Consider the following 20,403-nt stretch of genomic DNA (forward strand, 5'->3'; position numbering starts at 1 on the left):
GCTACGCTCTTGTGAACAAAAGTGATACTGAAGGCATAGCATGAGTATGGAAACCCCAACACAGCAGCTACCAGTATAACAAAGCAATACATACCAAGCCATTTTACTGACAGCACCAGTTAGCATAGGCCATAATCCGCTGAGATTAAAAGAAAACAGACACCTCAATAACCTCAATAAAAAACTGCAGCTTTGCAGAGATTTGAAAAGCATTTATTATCATTCTGCTGCCCCATGTTAAAGTCAAGAGACTTAATTAGAAAGTGTGGCTCAGCAGACCTCTCACCTCAGTGGCTCAGCATGAGTTACCACCAGCTTGTTCTGTCACACTCACGCTTCACATCCATATTCCACACATTGCCCAGGCTGGTTCCACAGCCAAAAATCTGTCAGGCTTACAAACTGCATGAAGATGATTCTACAGCCAGAGGCATGCTCTGCACGAGTACCAGTGCATAGAGACACAGGAAGCTTGAGCAAAGCCAATTTATTCTCCCCCTGCCATGCTGCAGCGTGGGGGGACTGGGCAAGCCTGTTCGGGGACGGGGCAGGCCTCTCTCGGAGGCATTGCACTGAAGACACCTCACTTATAGAACAGACTATCACAGGCCCAGAGAAAACTGCCCACACTAATTCCAGAGATACGCATATAAGTTTATTAGGACACAGGTTATTTCACACTGTTGCCCCTCACCACCAGTAAAGCCAAAGCATTTTTGGAGGAAATCTATTTTCTTTTTTTGCCTCTGAAAGTTGTGGACTGGATAAATAACTTTCTAAGTCTTTCCTCTTTCCTTTAAATAGTCAGCATCTGATTAAGTTCTTTGCATGTTTCTATCCAGCAGATTAACCAAATTTGGTAACTCAGACTCAAACAGAAATTCTATAATTACTTTAAAATGCTGCGGTTGTGAACAGGACTATAATACCTGTAAAATACAGTGCAAGTGAAGTATTACCTATGCCTAGACTTGGAACTCTGGAATTTCAATGTACAAGGTCCCTCATTAGAATCAGATGGAGACAGATGTACCCACGCAGTGGGTGGGCGCTGATGGACATCAGCCCTTCCAACCTCTCTAATGAGCAATTTCCCCAGATTCAAAGCAAATTTTCATAAAAAGTTAAAGAGAAATGGCAAGTTGCCTCCTATTACCACTGGCCTAACTGCTTGGGCTGCTGCTTCTATAAAACACAGGTTGGATATTTTTTTTTTCAAAGAAAATTATTGTTAAAACCATTTGGCTGAAAGTGAAGAGCTATTGAAAGGTACAGTCAGACTGGCAGCTTGCTCTTAAAATTCCCCCCACCACTTTTACAAGTATCGTTTTGCTTGTGGCTTTTAACAGCTGTTCACACACGCCTAAGCTAGATGTGAACTTTTATTTTCCCAAAACTAAACGGGAAGCTTTAAACAGCATCTGATTTAATTTTTTTTAATTAAAAGCGGAGGTTAAAAGGACTGTGGAAATGGATGATGCAGCTGTGCTGATGCTAGGGAAAAGAATTCCAGAACAAGAAGTGAGGTAGAATAAACACACCAAGTAAGTTTCACAAAACTAAGTGCACACCACACTTATGAGACTTTATTAGCTAGTGGAAAGTTAACCCTATGTTTCTTCAGAAATATTTTCGAAAATTAAACTGTCATATTTTGCAAATATAATAGAATTTGGCTACCTGCTCTGCTCTTCCTTCGGAGCAATCCTAAAATTAATTCCAGAATGAAGTGAGTTCGCAGGTTCCAGTATTACTCCCAAATACATCTTATGTGACACACAAATCAGCACTAGCTCACTAATATTGCCATATATTTACTGCTTTGGCTCTCAAAGGAATTTGACTTCCACTTACATCCATTCTTGGAATAATTAAACATTTTTAATCAGATTTGCAAATGTACTGGGATACTGAAAGATGCATGCAGGCATGCCTAGAGGGACATTTTAAAGCACCAAAGCAACTACTGGGCAACCAGGCAATGGTTTAGCTACATTTGAAAATCCCATCAGACAGCTATCTACATTTCTTAGCACTGGCAAATTCATGAAAGTTTAATATTACTTAATAAATAGCACTATAGACTTTTTTTTTAAAGGAGAGTAAAAATGTCAAGCTACATATTTCTACATATACACATTACACATAGTTCAACATATACATATTAAGTTCAAAAACACACAATGACGATAAAATAATTCTAGATATCTTCACAGTATTTAAAGGGTCTTTTCTACTCAAACATTCAGGAAAAACATACACACATTTTTAAGGCAGAAAACTCATAGGATTATGAAGGAAATGCCACATTAATTCCCATGGATTATATACACTGCAGACTGTAGCAGCTCCAGAAGAAATCTTTTTCAGTGCAGCGGTACATATACCATTTAAACCAGAAGACCTTAATAGTTCATCCATCAAGTTTACTCAGCCAAAGAAACTGCTAGAATTTTTAGAAGATGTCTAATATACTAAAGAAGTATGCAGAACAACCTGTACTTTCAAAAGCAGATACTATTAAAAAGAACAAGAACCTGGTGTTCACACCTAGTGATGAAGCACCAATCTATGAATGAAAAAGAAAAGCAACAACACTAAGGGCACTCCCTTTGCACTAAGTAAAAGGGACTAAGCATAGAGAGAATGGAGAGGACAAAGTAGTGTAGGAAGAGTAAGAAGTAATCCATCCCAGCAGTGACTAGTAGAGGAAGGCAAGTGGAAAATTTTAGTGATCTCTGTTCCTTCCAGTGTCCACACACATACAAGAGACTCAAGGATGAGACATAAAGCATTCACAACAAATTTGACCAGCTGACCTAATCAAAACCAGGAATCCAGAGTATTCTAGCCAGGTCAATAAGCACACTACAACTCAGACCCCTGCCTAAGAGACATAACCTGATACTGTCTTTGATGATACGAAGCCTTGATTTCTATTGGGTTAGTCCCTTGCTGAAACCAAGACACAATTTGAAAATTAAACAGAGGTCACATGAAATACTTTATACAGGTGCATATAAGTTACACTGGTGCACTTCAACATAGCAAACCCAACAAACAGAAGTTCACTACAGGGAAACATGCTGATAAAGCAAATAGAGCATTAATGTTGCTGAACCTTCTCTGAATGAAGGCATGCTTTGAGAACTGAGATTAATATACTGTACACCCCTGACAGATAAAATGATTCACAGCGAACCAATTAACAAAACATGTTTCATATTAGACAGGGCCAAAAAAATAATAATTTCCCAACTATATTTTTCATAACTATGAAGTGGTTATAAAAGTAACTTTAAGTAAAGTAACTTTTTGTTCAGTTGTCTAATAGCGCTCCCCTCAGCCCTACAAATACATATAAATCAATTATTATAGCATCAGTTAATAAAAAGGCATAAGGAGCTATCAATGACCAATAAAGACTTGGCAGAAATACAATTCCTTAATATTCCATAAGTTAGCTTAAAAGAAAAAAAAATGGCTAAATGTTCTGAGAAATGGATATGCCCAATAAATAGGACCACAGGGATGTATTCACATTATAAAATGCTCAAAAGTGGATGACATGGAAACAGAAAATGGCTCGATCCCATATGATATTTCTTTGTCCAAAAGATAACAGAAATACTCTATTTTTCCTGCTGTAAGCTAGAAGTGTTCTCAGGTTAAACAATTATAACAACATATATCCAACCTAATAAACAAAGGCATAATGTGGTGAAACTACTCAAGTTCAAATGAAAAGAAAGCATAACCATTTTCATCAATAAAGGACTATAATCTGCTTAGGACAAATAAAGTGGTTTTATTGTACATTTGCTCGGCGGTTTCTTTGCACCTCGGTTTCCTAATCTCTGACTTTGTAAAGAGACAGACTTTGTCTCCTTATGGCAGCAGTGCTTGGGATGTTAGCAGATGCTGCACTGGGTGAGAATAAAACTGACATTTGACAGTGATCTACTCTAGTGCAATCTAAATACCAGACATGAAGCAAGAACTAGCCGGCAAAATATTATCACCTGTGCTGCGTAGGTCAAACTTCATTATAAAAAGGAGCTTGTAGCTAAAATCTCTGAAATGAATCTTAGTCACGCTGATGTCAAAGGCAAAACAGCACTAGTGACAGCAGAATGGGACATTCAGTTTTGAATGCATTATTTTTCATCTCCTTCTCAAAGCAGAATTAAGAACATCCTAAAGCTTATCTCCAAACAGTTGTCAATATGACAAAAAAATGAATTCAGTGGAAATATCACAAACAAAATGTTATTACTCATTATAGGATAATTTATTTCAAAATTAGAAGATGAGGGGTGTTAGCAGTTATTTCTGGTGACTATTGAAGTGTCTGAAGATATGAAATACATTAGAGCAAAACAGCTGATTTGTAAGTACATTTCAATGCGCTTAAGTACATTTCAAGAACATCATGACCACGTACAAGATGTTTTTTCTGTCCATTTTGCTCTCTAGTGGTCTGCCTGCATTATTCATTGCCACACTTTAAGTCTAAATATATGAAGGAAACTTTGGTGTTCATTCACTGCTTTTGAAGTCACTAAGACCGCTTGGAACAAGCTAGGAGAACTACATGCCGTGGGACTGTGACGATGCTGTAGTCCTTGCTCTTTCACGAATAGTAATTACTCCAGCAAGTGCGTAAAGCAGACAGGCCCAGTTACATAAGGCTCAAGTGCAAGTTTTTATGAACTGCAGAAAAGCATGGTTAGTATGGGGAGGGAGGGGGGAAGCATGTTTCACACTTTTATTGTAAAGAACATGAGAATCTTACAGAAACTGCCAGAACAGATGTTCATAAATTGGGCCCTTAATCTACAGCACTTTCCAGGTTTTAAGCTATATCCACTGGTCTGTAGAACATATTCCTCTCTTTTTAATATAATTCTTCTGTTTAGTTTTTTTAATAAATAAGTTTATGACTTTAGTAGTGTTGCCAGCTGTTCAATTTTGATTTACTGTCAGAGTCTGCTTTAATATATAGTGGCTTTTGTGGCTTACCCATATAGATTACATTTTAAGCTTCAAGATATCACTATAAAGCAGCTGGAAAAAGTACTGGCTGTGCTCAGAAACCAGCATTATTGCTCTAGTGATCAACCACTTAAACATGCAACTACACCAGTAACTATTCTCTAAAAACCCTTTGGATACACCATTCCCAAAACTAAACTGCAAAACTTACTGTGTACGAAGAAGAGCTGTTAATGTATGTTCTTTAAAAAGCCAATTCAAGAAAATTAACAATTATCAATTTTGCAGTGCATTAGCTGGCAATGAAGAGATTTCTACAGTGATCATTCTTTATTCTTCCATTATATTGTTTCCATTACTCGTACTTTGTAGCTTGGGACAACTTAAGAAGTAAAAAGCCTTCACTTTAAAAACACCTCCCAAAACAAACAAACAAACAAACAAAACAACTACAAGTTAAATGTCATTAAGTACACACATTTTCAGTAACTGCTCTTGATAAACATTAATAGTGTTGTAGAAAGTTACAGTTACTTAGCATGAAAAGAATTTACAGAGTAAAGAATACAATAACTTCTAGGAAAACCCAGAACTTTTCTACACCCTGAACTTGCATTGCATACTTTATGACTCCTTAAATGGTGCTTTCTAGAAAATATCTTTACAGCATGATGAGAAGTTACTGAATATTCCTCTTAAAGAGCTGTTAATACCCTTCAATTTTTAAGCTCACAGAATTGCAATATAGCTTTTTCTTTTGCCCCTAATATGTGCAAGTACAGGTTATGTTATTAAAATAAACTACCCCAACAGCATTCTTAGAATTGAACAATGGATCAAAATAAAAAAACCTCTGGCAATACTCTACAACTGGACAAGTCCAGAATCATTAGCCAGAACTACTAGTTGGTCTTTTTCTTTAACTGAAAACTGCTTTGTCTGCTCAAAAATGTTCCTTTTCCCAAAAAAAAAAAATAACTTCCTTAAAAAATTCCAACCAGGAGAACAGTTTGTTTCAGAAATATCTCTATGGTGCTCGGTCTGAGGGGTCTTTGTTTGTCTTGCACTGTTGTTTTCTCCCAAGTCTGGATTTGCCAATCAGACAATATTTGTAACATGTCACTCTGACAAAGTCCTACCATACCTAAGACAATGTGATTCATTATTCATGGAAGACAAAGAGAAAACAGAAACAAATCAAAACAAAAACAGCCCTTATAACCACAGTGTAAGGAGCCCGGCCTGTAGGAGAATAGGAAGAGACTTCCCATGATATAGCAATGGCATCTCCAAATCAAAATACATAAAGATTTTCCGTAATGGTTTTGAAGAGTGTTCAGTAGACTCCAAAATGCCACAATTTTCTATGTGGACATAGAACATAAACGTTTTTAGGAACAGTCCTACTTAACAGCCTGACCAACAACTCTTACACCCTGCTTTTTTCCTTTGCATGACTACACCACATGAATTTTCATACAAACTTCTCCTGTAAATGTATAAAGTAAACATTTAGCAACTGAGGGCCTCTCTTCTCTTCTTTCAATAATATCAAAGGTGCACTATCAGTACAGATCTTAACCTTTTTCCAGCCTTCATTCGAAATTAACTTATCCACCACAAAAATGTTTAAGATTTCAGAATCAGGCATTTTAAAGTTGCCCTCAATACACATAATGATTTTCCAAAATAATTTTCGTAGTATTTTCCAAAAGCAAGCCTTTCTTAAGGGAGTTTAGTATTCTGTGTGTTCCACTAAGCTGTTTAGCCTACACCTTTTCTGAATTTGTTTTTGTTCAGCGTTTGAAAAAAAAATAATAGCAATAAACCTGATGGCAGTGTTCAAATGATTTTTATTTTATAAATGTAGGAATGCTTAGGAATAAGTTCTTTAGTCTCAGAAAAAGATGTTATTTCTCTTTTATTCAAAATATTAATTCAAAATATTCAAAATATTAAGGGATTCTATCATCACATACATCTACACTATTATCACACAAAATTAAGTAAACCTATTGGATGATATTTCATGAAAAAGAAACAACATATGGTATGTAAAAAAAAAAGTAATCCACAAGAATATTACAATCTATGAGCTAGTCATGAATATATCAGAGTAAACTTGGAGCAGTCTAAATAAAGTCCCTAGAATTGCTCCACATTTATATGTACATAACCAACTGCAATTTTTATCCTACAGCCAACAATTCCCCACACTGAACAAAAGAATGCAGAAAACATGGTATGGCTCATTTTACACTATTAAAAAAAAAAATAAGCATTAAAAATACTCATCTGGATGAGATGGGATCTCACAGCAAATTACTTTGCAAAAGATCAACATAGCAAGATAATCCTATAGTATTATCTTAACTTTAATCTCTGTAAGAACTTCAAGTTTTCTAAAGTACTTTCGGGGCATTGTGTCAGAATTGTATTTTGCATACTACAAACTGTTGTTAATCCTATTAATGGAGGTTATTAGTTATGACTGTCCTCCAAATTGACAAAGCCTATCTAATAGGCTCTAATTCTCTAATTGGATCTGAAATAATTACTGGTTACTTCTGATAAAAATCAGAAATGTTTAGCGTTTGTTGAACTAAATGGAGAAAGGTTAAGTCTTCCTTGCTGGTTAGGAAGAAACCTCTCTTCCACACTTTCTGCCTGTACAGAGTAGTAAACATATTCAGTTACTGCATACATTTCAGTTGAAGTTGTAGTGTACACATAAATACTGTGCAACTGTTACTGTATTTTATTAGTGTGACCCTAAAACTATGAGGCATTACAAAAAGATAAGTTTTATCTAGGTTTTAAATTGAAAATAACGCTACAATAGCACTTGTCTCTTTTCCCCGCTTTGTCCGAAATCCGAGTACTAATGTCCTATTCACACCTGAACATTGGTTATCCTCTATCATCGACTTCCTTCAATAATAATATATGAGAATATATTTCCACGGTAGCTAATGGAGACATTCCTACAAATCAATGTGCTGCAGTGATACAGAAATAAAAGCCTATTTCACTGTAATGATGCTTCCAGACTTCCCTCAAGTCAGGTGGTTACTTGCAGTTAATGATCTGTGACATACCACACAAGTAGTCCTAAAAAGACTTATTATCCACTGCATGTGCAACAATATTTGCTTTATGGATGGCTAAATGAATGAAGACATTCAATGTAACTGTAAAAGTAAAATCAAAAGAAAACTTACAAGTAACATGTTTTCTTTGAGTAAAAGAGCTGTGAACATTTTCCATTAATACTTAACCTTTTGCTGGAGCAGTGCAACCACATATAATGCTTGAATCCATAAAGCCCAAGAGCTGTTCAGGGTTAACACTGATTAACTGCCCCTAATCAGAAGCCATAACTTTTAAAAATTTCAGAGAGCTTCACTCGACTAGTGAAATCAAACTGCATTTACAGCACGTGGCAAAGATGGGAGCAGAAACACTTGCAAAGAAAATAAATTCTCTCCTATCTTAAAAACAGGTATTTTTTTCAATCCAATAAAATAGATAAGAAATTGTTTGTTTTTTTTTTAATCGCATATTTTATCCTGCACTGAATTCCATTAACATAATAATAGAAAAGAATAGCAGAATAACTTACGATAAGCTAAAATGCTACAGCACAATATCTCCCATGACTCTCAAGACTGTGCAGACATTCACACATTTTCTGTTTATAATTTTTTTCATTTACTAGACTCAGCTTTTGTCCACCATATGTCCACCGTAGATTAACTATTCCCTTAGGTACAATTAAGGGCTTTCCATTTGTTGTAAGAAGACCTAAGTATGAAGGACGCAGCCAGAAAAAACATTTCTACCTAAACCAAAAACAGAAGCACATTCAGCCTGGACTATGGTTTATGCAGCATCTTTTTTATTAGACGTGTGTCTACATTGCTAAATAAACTAAAGACAAAATCCATGGAAACAGTAAGAGATCTCTCAGCATTACGTTTGTGTATTATTGTAAAAATAGGATACATATACTGTTCTAACCTTTGTATTTAAACGGTTTACTTCTATTTCCATTTTTCAATGACATCTTTAAAGATTTTTCTGAATTTAAGCATAACTGTTAGTGAATGAGAATATATTATTTACTGGCACTTCTGTCACATTAGCATTTGAGTTCCAACCACACTAATAATATTCTACCAGGTCTTTGAAATTGATCTCAGTTCTTGGTTGGTCTTAGCAGGCAAAACTTATGTGAGCAAATGAAAAAAAAAAAGTGACAAGCAGACTCGGGATTAAGTGCAGGAAGGAGAAGAAACCAACTTACCCACACTCACTGAAGTAAGGAAGCATAACATAAGAACAGTCTATTGGCTGGACTAGTTCAAAACTACCCTCTTTTTTTGTTAAAGCACCGTAAAATTAGAATGAGGAAATGTCATTTTCAGCAAGCAGTTTGCACAACAATGATGCCAATGACCATTAATGATCTTTTGAGCAACACAACAGAAAACATTTCTGTGTGTGTGTGTGCATGTGCGTGTGTTAGCACTCTGGCACAGACTATTTGCTCTCATCCTTGAAGAGTCACCATCAAAATTCATCATGTATAGATATTACAGTAATGGCTGTGGCAATGGAAGAAAGTCCAGAAAGTCTGAAATTTAGTTTTAACTACCTGATTCAGCAGCTGCTGTGTCTTCTGTGACTTCCCATGTACAAGACCACTTTACGAAGGATTCTTTGTGAAGGCTACAATTATAACATGGGCTAATTTTTTACCTGGACAGGCTGGAGAGATGGGCAGGAAAAAAACAAATGAGGTTTAACAAGAACAAGTGTAGAGTCCTGCACCTGGGAAGGAACAACCGCAAGTATCAGTACAGGCTGGGGGATGACCTGCTGGAGAGGAGCTCTGCGGAGAAGGACCTGGGGGTCCTGGTGGATGACAGGTTGACCGTGAGCCTCCAGTGTGTCCTGGTGGCCAAGGAACCTGCAGGGAATCTGCTTTGGCAGGGAGCTTGGACCCAATGATCTCTCATGGTCCCTTCCAACCCTTACAATTCTGTGATTTTCTGTGATTTAATTTGTGGCCAGAAGCAACATTTATCACAACAGATCTGGGCCAGAATTCATTATGTATGTATGTCCAGATCCTTGTGACATATCCTGTCAGCTGGTTTCCCTTCTCAGGCAATGGAATACTAAGTAAATACTACAGAACACCAGTAAACCTTCCCCACACGTTCCTTTCCTTTTGTTCTATACAAATTTCTGTGAGCTTAGTTACCTTCTAAGGAATCACACTTGTGGCTTCTATCCCTGTGTGGCATATATCACAGTTAAGTATTGCCCACATGACAACGTAACAGAAATAATTAAATAGACCATTTTGGCACTGAAGACAGCCAGCTCCACTACTATTACAACAAGCACGGTTTAGGATCAAAATCTTTCAAGACAGATGTTTTCTCAGACAATCAATGCAATTTTATCACTCCAGAATTTGTATGTTTTCACCTTGCTCCCATCTCTAAAGTAATGCAAAATACATTCAGACACTGAGTTGGAAATTTATCATTACGATGAATAAAAGACCATTTTCACCTGTGATTTTCCCATTCGTTAATTTCAGCGTCTTGATAAAAATAATTTTTAAAGAGTTAACTGACCACTGAAAGAAACAAATACATAAGACTGTGATTTTCTATTAACCTTACAAGTTAGTCGAGACAAACATTCTATACATATTTTAAAACAGGGTAGCATTCTACATTTATTCAAATGAGTGGGTAAATTGACCGTAGCATAGGACAAGGTTTTCTTTTTAAGGGAGTCTCTACATGTAAGTAGGTTACCCTCCAATCCCAGGAGCACATATGGGACCTGCTGTCAGACATACACGAACTTTAGTTTAATCAGGCATAAGACTCAAAAGAACAGGGGTCTTTGCTTTACTGTTCAACACTTGTCTTAATTACAGGTGAATGACCTAACAAGTGCAAGCCCACAGGAAACAAGAACAGAAAACAGCTGGGGGAGGTGGGAAAGGACGAGAGAATAAATGTGTAGTGCTGAACTTTAATATGCCAGACCCAGAAAGAGTATTAATGAAGTAGTGTTCTCAGTACAACTGGGGAGACTAAGTGGCTAAGGCAGTAACCAAGTACAAATGCAGGCTGGTTATGTCCTGTTACCAGCCAGACTCACATTAGTACACAGTACGCCAAATGTTCATTGGGTTCAGGGCTGGAAAATGTTTCTTTCCGCACTCAGATAAGATAGGTAAAAAGATTTTACATTGTATGTAAATGCAAGTTAAAGGATACACTAAAATGTAACCTTTCAACTTCACAGTGTAACAGCATATCACTTCCTGTTCAGAGATAGCACTCCAAGATCAATTAATCATGGCTAAGACGAACAAATGGTCAACATTCTTAATTAGTGTTGATGCATTCTCCTCTGTGCCCTCATCTGTCATGAAGACTGTTTAAAAATCTGAGTTATTAGTCTTTATTGAGGAGTTGGTCTGGTTAATATCTCTAGGGATAGAAATCATTCATCCATCCACTATACAACAGTACCTGATAATTCCTAGTCCCTATATAAGCTACAGATAACCACCGCCCTAAGACCATCTAGGTAGCTATAAATCAAAATGAGTGTAGCTCCTATGCAACCTGGGTTAATTTTTGTTTACAATATATCCACTGAAAAAGTTGGTAGGACACTTGAGGACTCTGCCTATAGATTAGTGCAGAGGAAAATATATATAGTAGTAGTCAAGGTAGAAAGGAAAGAAACACATCAGTCACACATAACACCATAAAACCTCTCTAACTCACACTAACAACTAGAAGATCCACTGTGAATTACTGAACTTTAAATCAATCCTAAGTTTAAGTAAACATCATAAGTGAAAAAAATACATTCATTTGATGACCACAGCTTAATTTATACTACACAATATAACTCAAAAGTATTTCACAGTAATATGTCTATAAAAGTTACTGCACTGAAGCTCAAAAGTACTTGTTAATCTTCACAATAAGCCTTAAACCTTTATCACTGGTGCAACTGAAGTTGTACATAGCCACACAGAAGTAAGCATGGTTCAGATATAAGTGACATTAAATAAAATTAAACTACTGCAAAGTAAGTTACAAAGAAAGTTAAATTTAAGATTCCACGCTAACTGTAAGTTTTGGGATTAGCATCATCTTACAATTTATAACTAATATAAAACAACCAAAAAAAAGAAATTCAACTTTACACATTTAAAATTCTATTTATTATCAAATGCACAAATCACAGAATCACAGAACTGTAGGGGCTAGAAGGGACCTCAAGAGATCATCAGGTCCAACCCCCCTGTCAAAGCAGGTTCCCTAAAGCAGGTTGCCCAGGTAGGCGTCCAGACAGGCCTTGAACTCCAGAGAAGGAGACTCCACAACCTCCCTGGGCAGCCTGTTCCAGTGCTCCATCACCCTCACCATGAAGAAGTTCTTTCACATGTTGGTGCAGAACTTCCTGTGCTCCATTTTGTGGCCATTGTCCCTTGTCCTGTTCCCACAAACCACTGAAAAGAGGTTGGCCAAATCCTTCTGTCTCCCACACTTAAGGTGTTTATAAACGTTAATAAGATCCCCACTTAGTCTTCTTTTCTCAGGGTTGAACAGACACAGATCTCTGTCTTTCCTCATAGGGAAGATGCTCCAGGCCCCGTAACATCTTTGTGGCCCTCCGCTGGACTCTTTCCAGGAGATCCCTGTCTTTTTTGTACCAGGGAGCCCAGAACTGGACACAGTACTACAGGTGAGGCCTGACCAGGGCAGAGTAGAGGGGGAAAATCAGTTCCCTTGACCTGCTGCCCATGCTCCTTTTAATCCACGTCAGGATGCCATTGGCCTTCTTGGCCATCAGGGCACACTGAAGGTTCATGGCCAACCTGCCATCCACCAGGACCCCCAGGTTCTTCTCCGCAGAGCTCCTCTCCAGCAGGTCATCCCCCAGCCTGTACTGATACTTGCGGTTGTTCCTTCCCAGGTGCAGGACTCTACACTTGCTCTTGTTAAACTTCATTTGTTTTTTTCCTGCCCATCTCTCCAGCCTGTCCAGGTCTCACTGAATGGCAGTACAGCCTTCTGGAATGTCAGCCACTCCTCCCAGCTTTGTATCATCAGCATACTTGCTGAGGGCAGACAAATTTCTTTCATCAAGGTCACTGATGAAGATGTTAAACAAGACCAGACCCAGCATCAACCTCTGGGGAACACCGCTAGTCACACGTCTCCAGCCGGACTCTGCGCTACCAATCACCACCCTCTGAGCTCAGCCAGTCAGCCAGTTCTCAACCCACCCTACTGTCCACTCCTCTATCCCACACTTTCTCAGCTTTGTTAGCAGGATGCCATGGGAGACAGTATCAAAAGCCTTGCTGAAATCAAGGTAGATGACATCCACTGCTCTCCCCCCATCTAACCAGTTGGTGATGCCATCATAGAAGGCTACAAGGTTGGTCGAGCATGATTTCCCCTTGGTGAATCCATGCTGACTACTCCCCATAACCTTCTCTTCCAATTGCTTGGAGATGGCATCCAGAACAAGCTGTTCCATCACCTTTCCAGAGAGGTGAGCGTGACAGGCCTGTAGTTTCTCAGATCCTCCTTCTTGCCCTTCTTGAAGACCAGAGTGACATTGGCTATCCTCCAGTCTTGGGGCATCTCTCTTGTTCTCCAAGACCTTTCAAAGACGATAGAGAGCGGTTTGGCGATCACCTCTGCTATCTCCCTCAGCACATGTGGATGCATCCCATTGGAGCCCATGGATCTGTGTGCATTGATCCCACCCTGACACTCCTGAACCACTTCCTCCTCAACCAGATGAGAGCTCTCCATTTCCCAGACTCTTTCTCCTCCCTCCAGGGTCCAGGGGTCCCAGGGGAGAGTCTTTGAAGCAAAGACCGAAGCAAAGAAGGCATTCAGTATCTCTGCCTTCTCAGCATCCCCTGTTACCAGGACACCCCCCTCATTCAGCAGGGGACCCACATTATCCCTAGTCTTCCCTTTAAGGTTTGCATACTTTAAAAAACCTTTCTTATTATCCTGTATCTCCTTTGCCAGCTTCTTCTCCAGGTGTGCTTTAGCATTCCTCGTTGCATCCCTGCAGGCCCTGACAATACTCCTATACTCCTCCCAAGAGGACAGATCCTTTTTCCACATTTCATAGACCTGCTTTTTGATCTTGTTGATGAGCTCCTTGCTCATCCACAAAATGCATACGGAAAGATCAGGTTAACTGACAACAGGACATAACTGCAGGAAGCAGGTCTGGGTAAGGTCTGACTTTCAGCAGGTCCAAATGAAATCAATTTTTTACTTTCTCTTACAGAATCTGTTAGAGAAAAAATGTATGGGAAGGAAGAGTGAAGAATAAAACTAAGCACCCAGCAGGAGAATAGGCACCTTAAGATGACTTAAATTCTCAAGAATTTAGGAGATCCCAATTCATAATATTACATTATTTTCAAATAAATTTCTGATAGATGAGACTGGAGACTGATTAGAGTTCTGTATGTAAAAATTATCTTTCTACTGTTTCATAAGTAAATCTTAACCTCTTACAATCACATCATTTTAATGAATTGCCATCACTCAATTGGGGATGCTCAATTGTCGTGCTTTCAACAGACACACAGTAACCTACTGTGTGTGTTCTTCCAATCTATTGCAATGTACAACAAAATAGAATAGTCAAAACTAGCACTGATTAATTTAAAACACCACTGAACATTTTGTTTGTTTGGTGGAATACTGAAGAAATTGCAGGAAACTTAAAAAAATTAACAGATTGACTACAAATTGATGTAACAGAACACCAATAAATCATGAAGTTTTATAGCCAAATTAACAGCTAGTACATGATTACACACCATACACTACTGTACTTAAAGTAACTTGTGTTTAAGAACAAGATCATTTGAGAAAACAATTGATTTTGAGTTGTTGTTGTTTTTGTTTTGTTGTTTTTTTTTTTAATATAGTTATTCCTTTTATTTTTTTCCTGAAGCACTACAACAGAGATCCCAGATGTGTTCACCCCAAAACAGAAAAATACTGTCTGTAAGAAACGGATAAGTGAAAAAACTCAAATGAGAGCCAAAACTTAACTAAGTATGCTTAAAAGAGTAGCACTTATTTTACACCCAAATTTCAAAATGCACGGTTTCAGCAAGGTTTCAAAATTCTTAAAGGGATCTAAATGCTGGCCCAACTTTTCAAATGCCACACAATTATCTTCATTTATTCTTGGAAATATTTTTAAAACTTTTACCAGAAAAATAGAATTAGAATAGCATTAGATTGAGTGTTAGAAACATAAGCCCCATTCTTAAAAAGAGAAAAAAGGAAGACCTGGGGAACTACAGGCCAGTCAATATCACCTTTGTGCCTGGCAAGATCATGGAGCAGATCCTCCTGGAAACCATGCTAAGGCACATGGAAAAGAGGGAGGTGATTTGTGACAGCCAACATGAGAAGACCACATGGCATCTTTGTCTTCTAATTGGAGAGACAGATTTAATGGATGGACCACTTAGTTGATAAGGAATTGCCTGGATGGTCACACTCAAAGAGCTGAGGTCAACAGCTCAATGCCCAGGTGGGGATCAGCAATGAGTGGCATTCTGCTGGGACTGGTATTGGGACCTGCTTTATTTAACATCTTTGTCGGTGACATGGACAGTGGGATTGAGTGCACCCTCAGCAAGATTGCCATCAACACCAAGGCCAAGCTGGATGGGGCTTTGAATAACCTGGTCTAGTGGGAGGTGTCCTTGCCTGTGGCAACAGGGTTGGAACTGAGTGATCTTTAAGGTCCCTTCCAACCCAAACCATTCTATGACTCTATGAATCACTTCTCTGGGGATGCGAATATAGCTGGATATTTTTCTAAAACACACACAGCTCCAAAAACACAGTGCAGTTCTGAGCCAAACTACTGACTGAAATTTGTTCTTTACAATGTACAAGGTCAAATAAGTTTGTTAGTTCATCAAATGGCTTTTACTGACTTCAAACCTATTGCTCTTATGTCATGCATAGATCTCTTATAATTTACTGAGTAAAGCTGAGCTATTCTGAACACAGTGATTCCATCTGAAGAACTTGTTATCAGTAGCTTTATCCTTTCATAATATGCAAGAATCAATACCATACTTCTATATAAACACTTACCTTGTTTTTTATTTCTGTAACATCAGTAACCTCTCACAGGCTATTGAAGTACTGAGGGGGAAGCCCTCCCTAGATATTCTTCTGTTTTATCAAATTCATGAAAGTAATGCAGTTCTAAAAGCTGAACTTCTTATCATGCTGAAATAAAATTAAAAGCATGACAACTGTAAAACTACCTCCTGCCTGCCTTCTTTTGAGAGATACCAAGGGGTTCAATGTGTGCAAAACCAACAAGTATCCTTAGGACCACACAAAAGCAATAGCTTGCTTTTTTTCTTTATACACAGTTTCTGATGAACAGCAAGTTAGCAAGTACACTATTCCTTCAGCTGCCATCACCATGAAACGAAAACCATTTCCCTAGTCAGCATCAGTCTTTATCTGGAAACTCACCTACAAAACCATATTTTGTTTGCAGATGCTCCCCAAAAAATACTTGGATTTTAAAGAATCAGAGGCATGTATGTGAGAAAAAAATACATACTAAAGGTGTAATAATTACAAAACAAAGTCCTTTAATTGCAAATGAAAAACAGAGTTTGATCTAGTACCTCTACGGAGTCATTCTAGCAAAAGAATTTTACTTATCCTATGTTACAAAGTATCCTACTACAAATGCCTCTTAAGATTTGCAGAACTCCAGTTAGCAAGTACAGTTTTGGGACAAAATATAAATCAGTGAAATATGTTTTTCATATGAATTTCAACAGAATCTGTATTATTGACTTTGGTCTGATGCAGAACAACACTATGTTATACTTTCAGAAATGTTATCTGTATATTGTAACTCTAAGAGCTTTCCTGTTTTCTTCCCAATGTCTTCCCTGTTTTCTTTCACAATGAAGATCGTAAAATGTTATAGCATCATAGTAGCAACATTACATTAATGTTTCTGAATGAAAGCGTTGTCTCTAGATTGTATTAAAATTATTTTAAACAATATTACCTTTCTGGATGAGAATGGCTTTTTTGTTTGTTTGTTTGTTTAGTTTTTTTTGGTTTTTTGTTTTTTTTTTCAGATTTGTTCTTGATGTGGACATTGTGACACAGACACAAAGGAATTGGAAAGTGAAAAGAAAAAGTCTGTTGTATGTTGTTCAAATAAATATATTTAAATTGTTAAAAAATGGTACCTGCTTCTACCACTTGAATTTATTTATAAAATTGTTTTATGTTGCTCTTATCTTTGATAGAAAAAGGGTAATAGAACAAGGATCAAGACCTCAGATATGCTAATAATATTTCTGAAAATTTCTTAACTGGAAATGGGGGAATTTGTTATCCAGCTAATTAGGGAACTAATGAGGTGATTGTTATTTAAAGGAGCTAGTTTGTACTTACATGATCAATAAGAGGACAAGTTAAAAAAATTCCAGAGAACAGGAAATAAGTAAACTCGTGCAAAATCAGAGATAGCATGTAAAAAGGCCTTATAAACAACTCAAATATTGTGTCTAGTGTACTTTAAGTAACAGATACAAGTGCTTAACATACCAGTCTCTTGACCTACAGAACCATGAAATGTTCTGTATAAATAATATTCATGAAATAATATCTGTTATTAGAGCCAGGAATGCTTCTAGGGTCTCCATTCTAGATGCATGCCATAGCTATATCCTAAAGCCCTATCAAATTCAAACATGGATGAGACATCTCTCCACTGCTGTGTGCTGCTCTCTAAATAAAGAAAACACAGGCAGATAGGCTGCAAAAAGTTCCTCAACTTAACTGCCCAGAACCCTGAGGTACACCCAAATATGTCATCTGTACACAGCAGTAATGCACAAGACAGTATTATTTAGTTTTGTTTTACTAATGATATATGCCCTGTGACATTTCTTCACTAGAGAGCAACATCCAGAGTATTCCAATTAATATTTAAATATGAATAACTTACTTTTATTTCCAACCAAGGCCACAAGTGGCTGTGTTTCTGATTCTTCAGTCACTTTTTTTACCACATTATACCAGTCCTCTAAATTTTCAAAGCTCTGGCAGTTGGTAATATCATAAACCAAAAGAATACCCTAAAGAAAAAGATACATTTAAAATGCTACAAGTTGTAAAAATATTTTAATATGGCAAAATCTGCATTAGTCTAATTTATTATTATAATAAAATAGGGCATTTACAATTAATGACATTTTATCTTCTTAGGAATTAAACAAGAGTCAGTGTAAGCCACTGTAATAAACAAATTTTACTACAGTACTTCATCTGCACTCTGTGTGTTCCAAGTTCAGACACTAGATGAACTACAAAGGGAGAAAAATATGGCAATTCAGGAAAGAGTACAATTAGTTACATTAGAAATACATCAAACTGCATATGCGTTGTGAAAAATCTAAAAAGCGTTTCATACTAATGGTAAGAGAAAAATCACACTGGAGAAGGACTTTTATTTTAGCTAATCTTATTTGTAGTTTACTATTCCCTTCCTGAGGAGAAAAAAAAAAAAAAAGAAAAAAAACAGCTTAAGCATACATTTGCCCAACTTGTTACATCTCTGCTTTCCTTTGGGAAGAAAGTCCAGCTCCCTTCCTTTACTGCTATAGAAGCCAAGCAAGAAGTACTAACAATCTTTTTAACTTTCAAAGGACAAATTAAAAATGGTTAGAAGTCAAGAAGAAGGTAGTTCCATGCATTTCAGAGGCTGTGGACCAGGCTACAGGTAATGAATACTCAAAACAGGCATTCCTGAGAATCTTGTATACAACGAATAAAGTTAGAATTGGATTCTGTTGTGCTTGTTTTCATGGAGTTCACATCTGGAAAAGATCCCCGCAACCGAGCACTGTTTCTCATATTGAATTTTAATGAATATTATTTCAAAATAATAATTAATAAATATAATTCATACAAATACATACAGATTTTTCAAGTCAAGTTTTTCAGAGGCTTGTCTGGGCCGAGCTTTACTTGATAGTTTTATAAGGACTGCCTTAGATCACAAAATATAATGTAACCGTTAAATTAATTTCACAGACTATACAAACTGGTAAAGACTACAAGAGTATTTGAGGACAGTTTAGATTATAAAATGAAAAACAATCTAAAAATAATAGGACGCAATTCAATAAGTACCATGACAAGTTCAAAGGAAGGAATAATCAGCTGCACGAGGATGGGAAACATCTGGCTTTGTAGCAGGTTCTATAGAAAAGGATCAAGGAGTTACAGTAGATCACAGTTGAATATAAATCAAGCTTATTTTGTAACAAAAAAAGCAAATATCACACTGGCATGAAACATTTCAGGTGAAATATTGCATCCAACTCTGGACACAATGTCAAGAAAAGGATAGGCTAGAAGATAACTAGTAGTATCAGAGGTTTAGAAAACATAACTGACAAAAGAAAATTGAAAAAAATTGAATGCTTCAACAAACACAAGACTGATGAAAGGCATGATAATGCTGGTAAAAGGTTGGAGAGAAGATATCAGTGGATCTCTTTTTATATGATTTTATGCATAGTTTGCAGACACCACTGAATTCAGAGGACCAGCCAACATGTTCAAGGGCAGGGCTACAGTCTGCATGTAGACACACTCAAGGAATGGGCAAACAAGAACCTTTCAACATTCAGCAAGGACAAATGCAAAGTCCTGCAGCTAAGGAGGAATAAACAATGCAGGCTGGGGAGCAACTTAAAGTGACCTTCAGGTCGTGGTGGACAGCAAGCCAAATAGGAGCCTGCATTGCAAGGAACCTGGTAGCAATGATGGCCAACAGGATTCCGGGCTGCATTAGCAGTAGCACTGCCACTAGATTGAGGGACATATTAATATCAGCACTTGTCAAATCACATCTGAACTCCAGTCTTAGATACCACAAGACATCAGTAAACTGGAGTAAGTTCAGTGGAAGGTCACCAAATGACCAGAAGTTGGAGCACTTGTCTTAACAGGAAAAGCTGAGGGAACGAAACTTGTTCATTATGCAGAAGAGACGGCTTTGCAGGGACCTAAAATCAGCCTTCTCCAGCCAGGAGGAGTCTGTCGAGAAGACAGAATCACAATAGTGCATGGCAGGAGCGTGAAAAATAATGGGTAAAAGTTGAAACGAGAGATTCTGACTAGATACAAGGAAAAGCTTTTTCAGCATGAGAAGAACCAAGCAGTGGAATAGGCTGTACAAAGAGGTTGTGAAGTCTCCATCCTAGAGATTTCAAGAAGGAACTCAATAAAGCAC

At 37.4% G+C, this 20,403-nt stretch overlaps 1 protein-coding gene across 6 annotated transcripts in view; it reads right to left on the reverse strand.

Annotated features, from left to right (window-relative positions):
* Nucleotides 1-20,403, reverse strand: part of RAB28 (RAB28, member RAS oncogene family) — a 65,009-nt gene that overhangs the window by 27,662 nt on the left and 16,944 nt on the right. For all 6 annotated transcript variants that reach the window (XR_014692520.1, XM_084517639.1, XM_084517641.1 and 3 more), the window contains one exon: nt 18,109-18,238. Coding sequence is in view for 5 of the 6 variants with exons in the window: in XM_084517639.1 (XP_084373765.1) it covers nt 18,109-18,238 (130 nt within the window). In the remaining variant the exon portion in view is untranslated. The remainder of the gene's footprint in view (nt 1-18,108; nt 18,239-20,403) is intronic.

This window comes from Aythya ferina (genome assembly GCF_964211825.1).
Source record: "Aythya ferina genome assembly, chromosome: 4".
Classification (NCBI taxonomy): domain Eukaryota; kingdom Metazoa; phylum Chordata; class Aves; order Anseriformes; family Anatidae; genus Aythya; species Aythya ferina.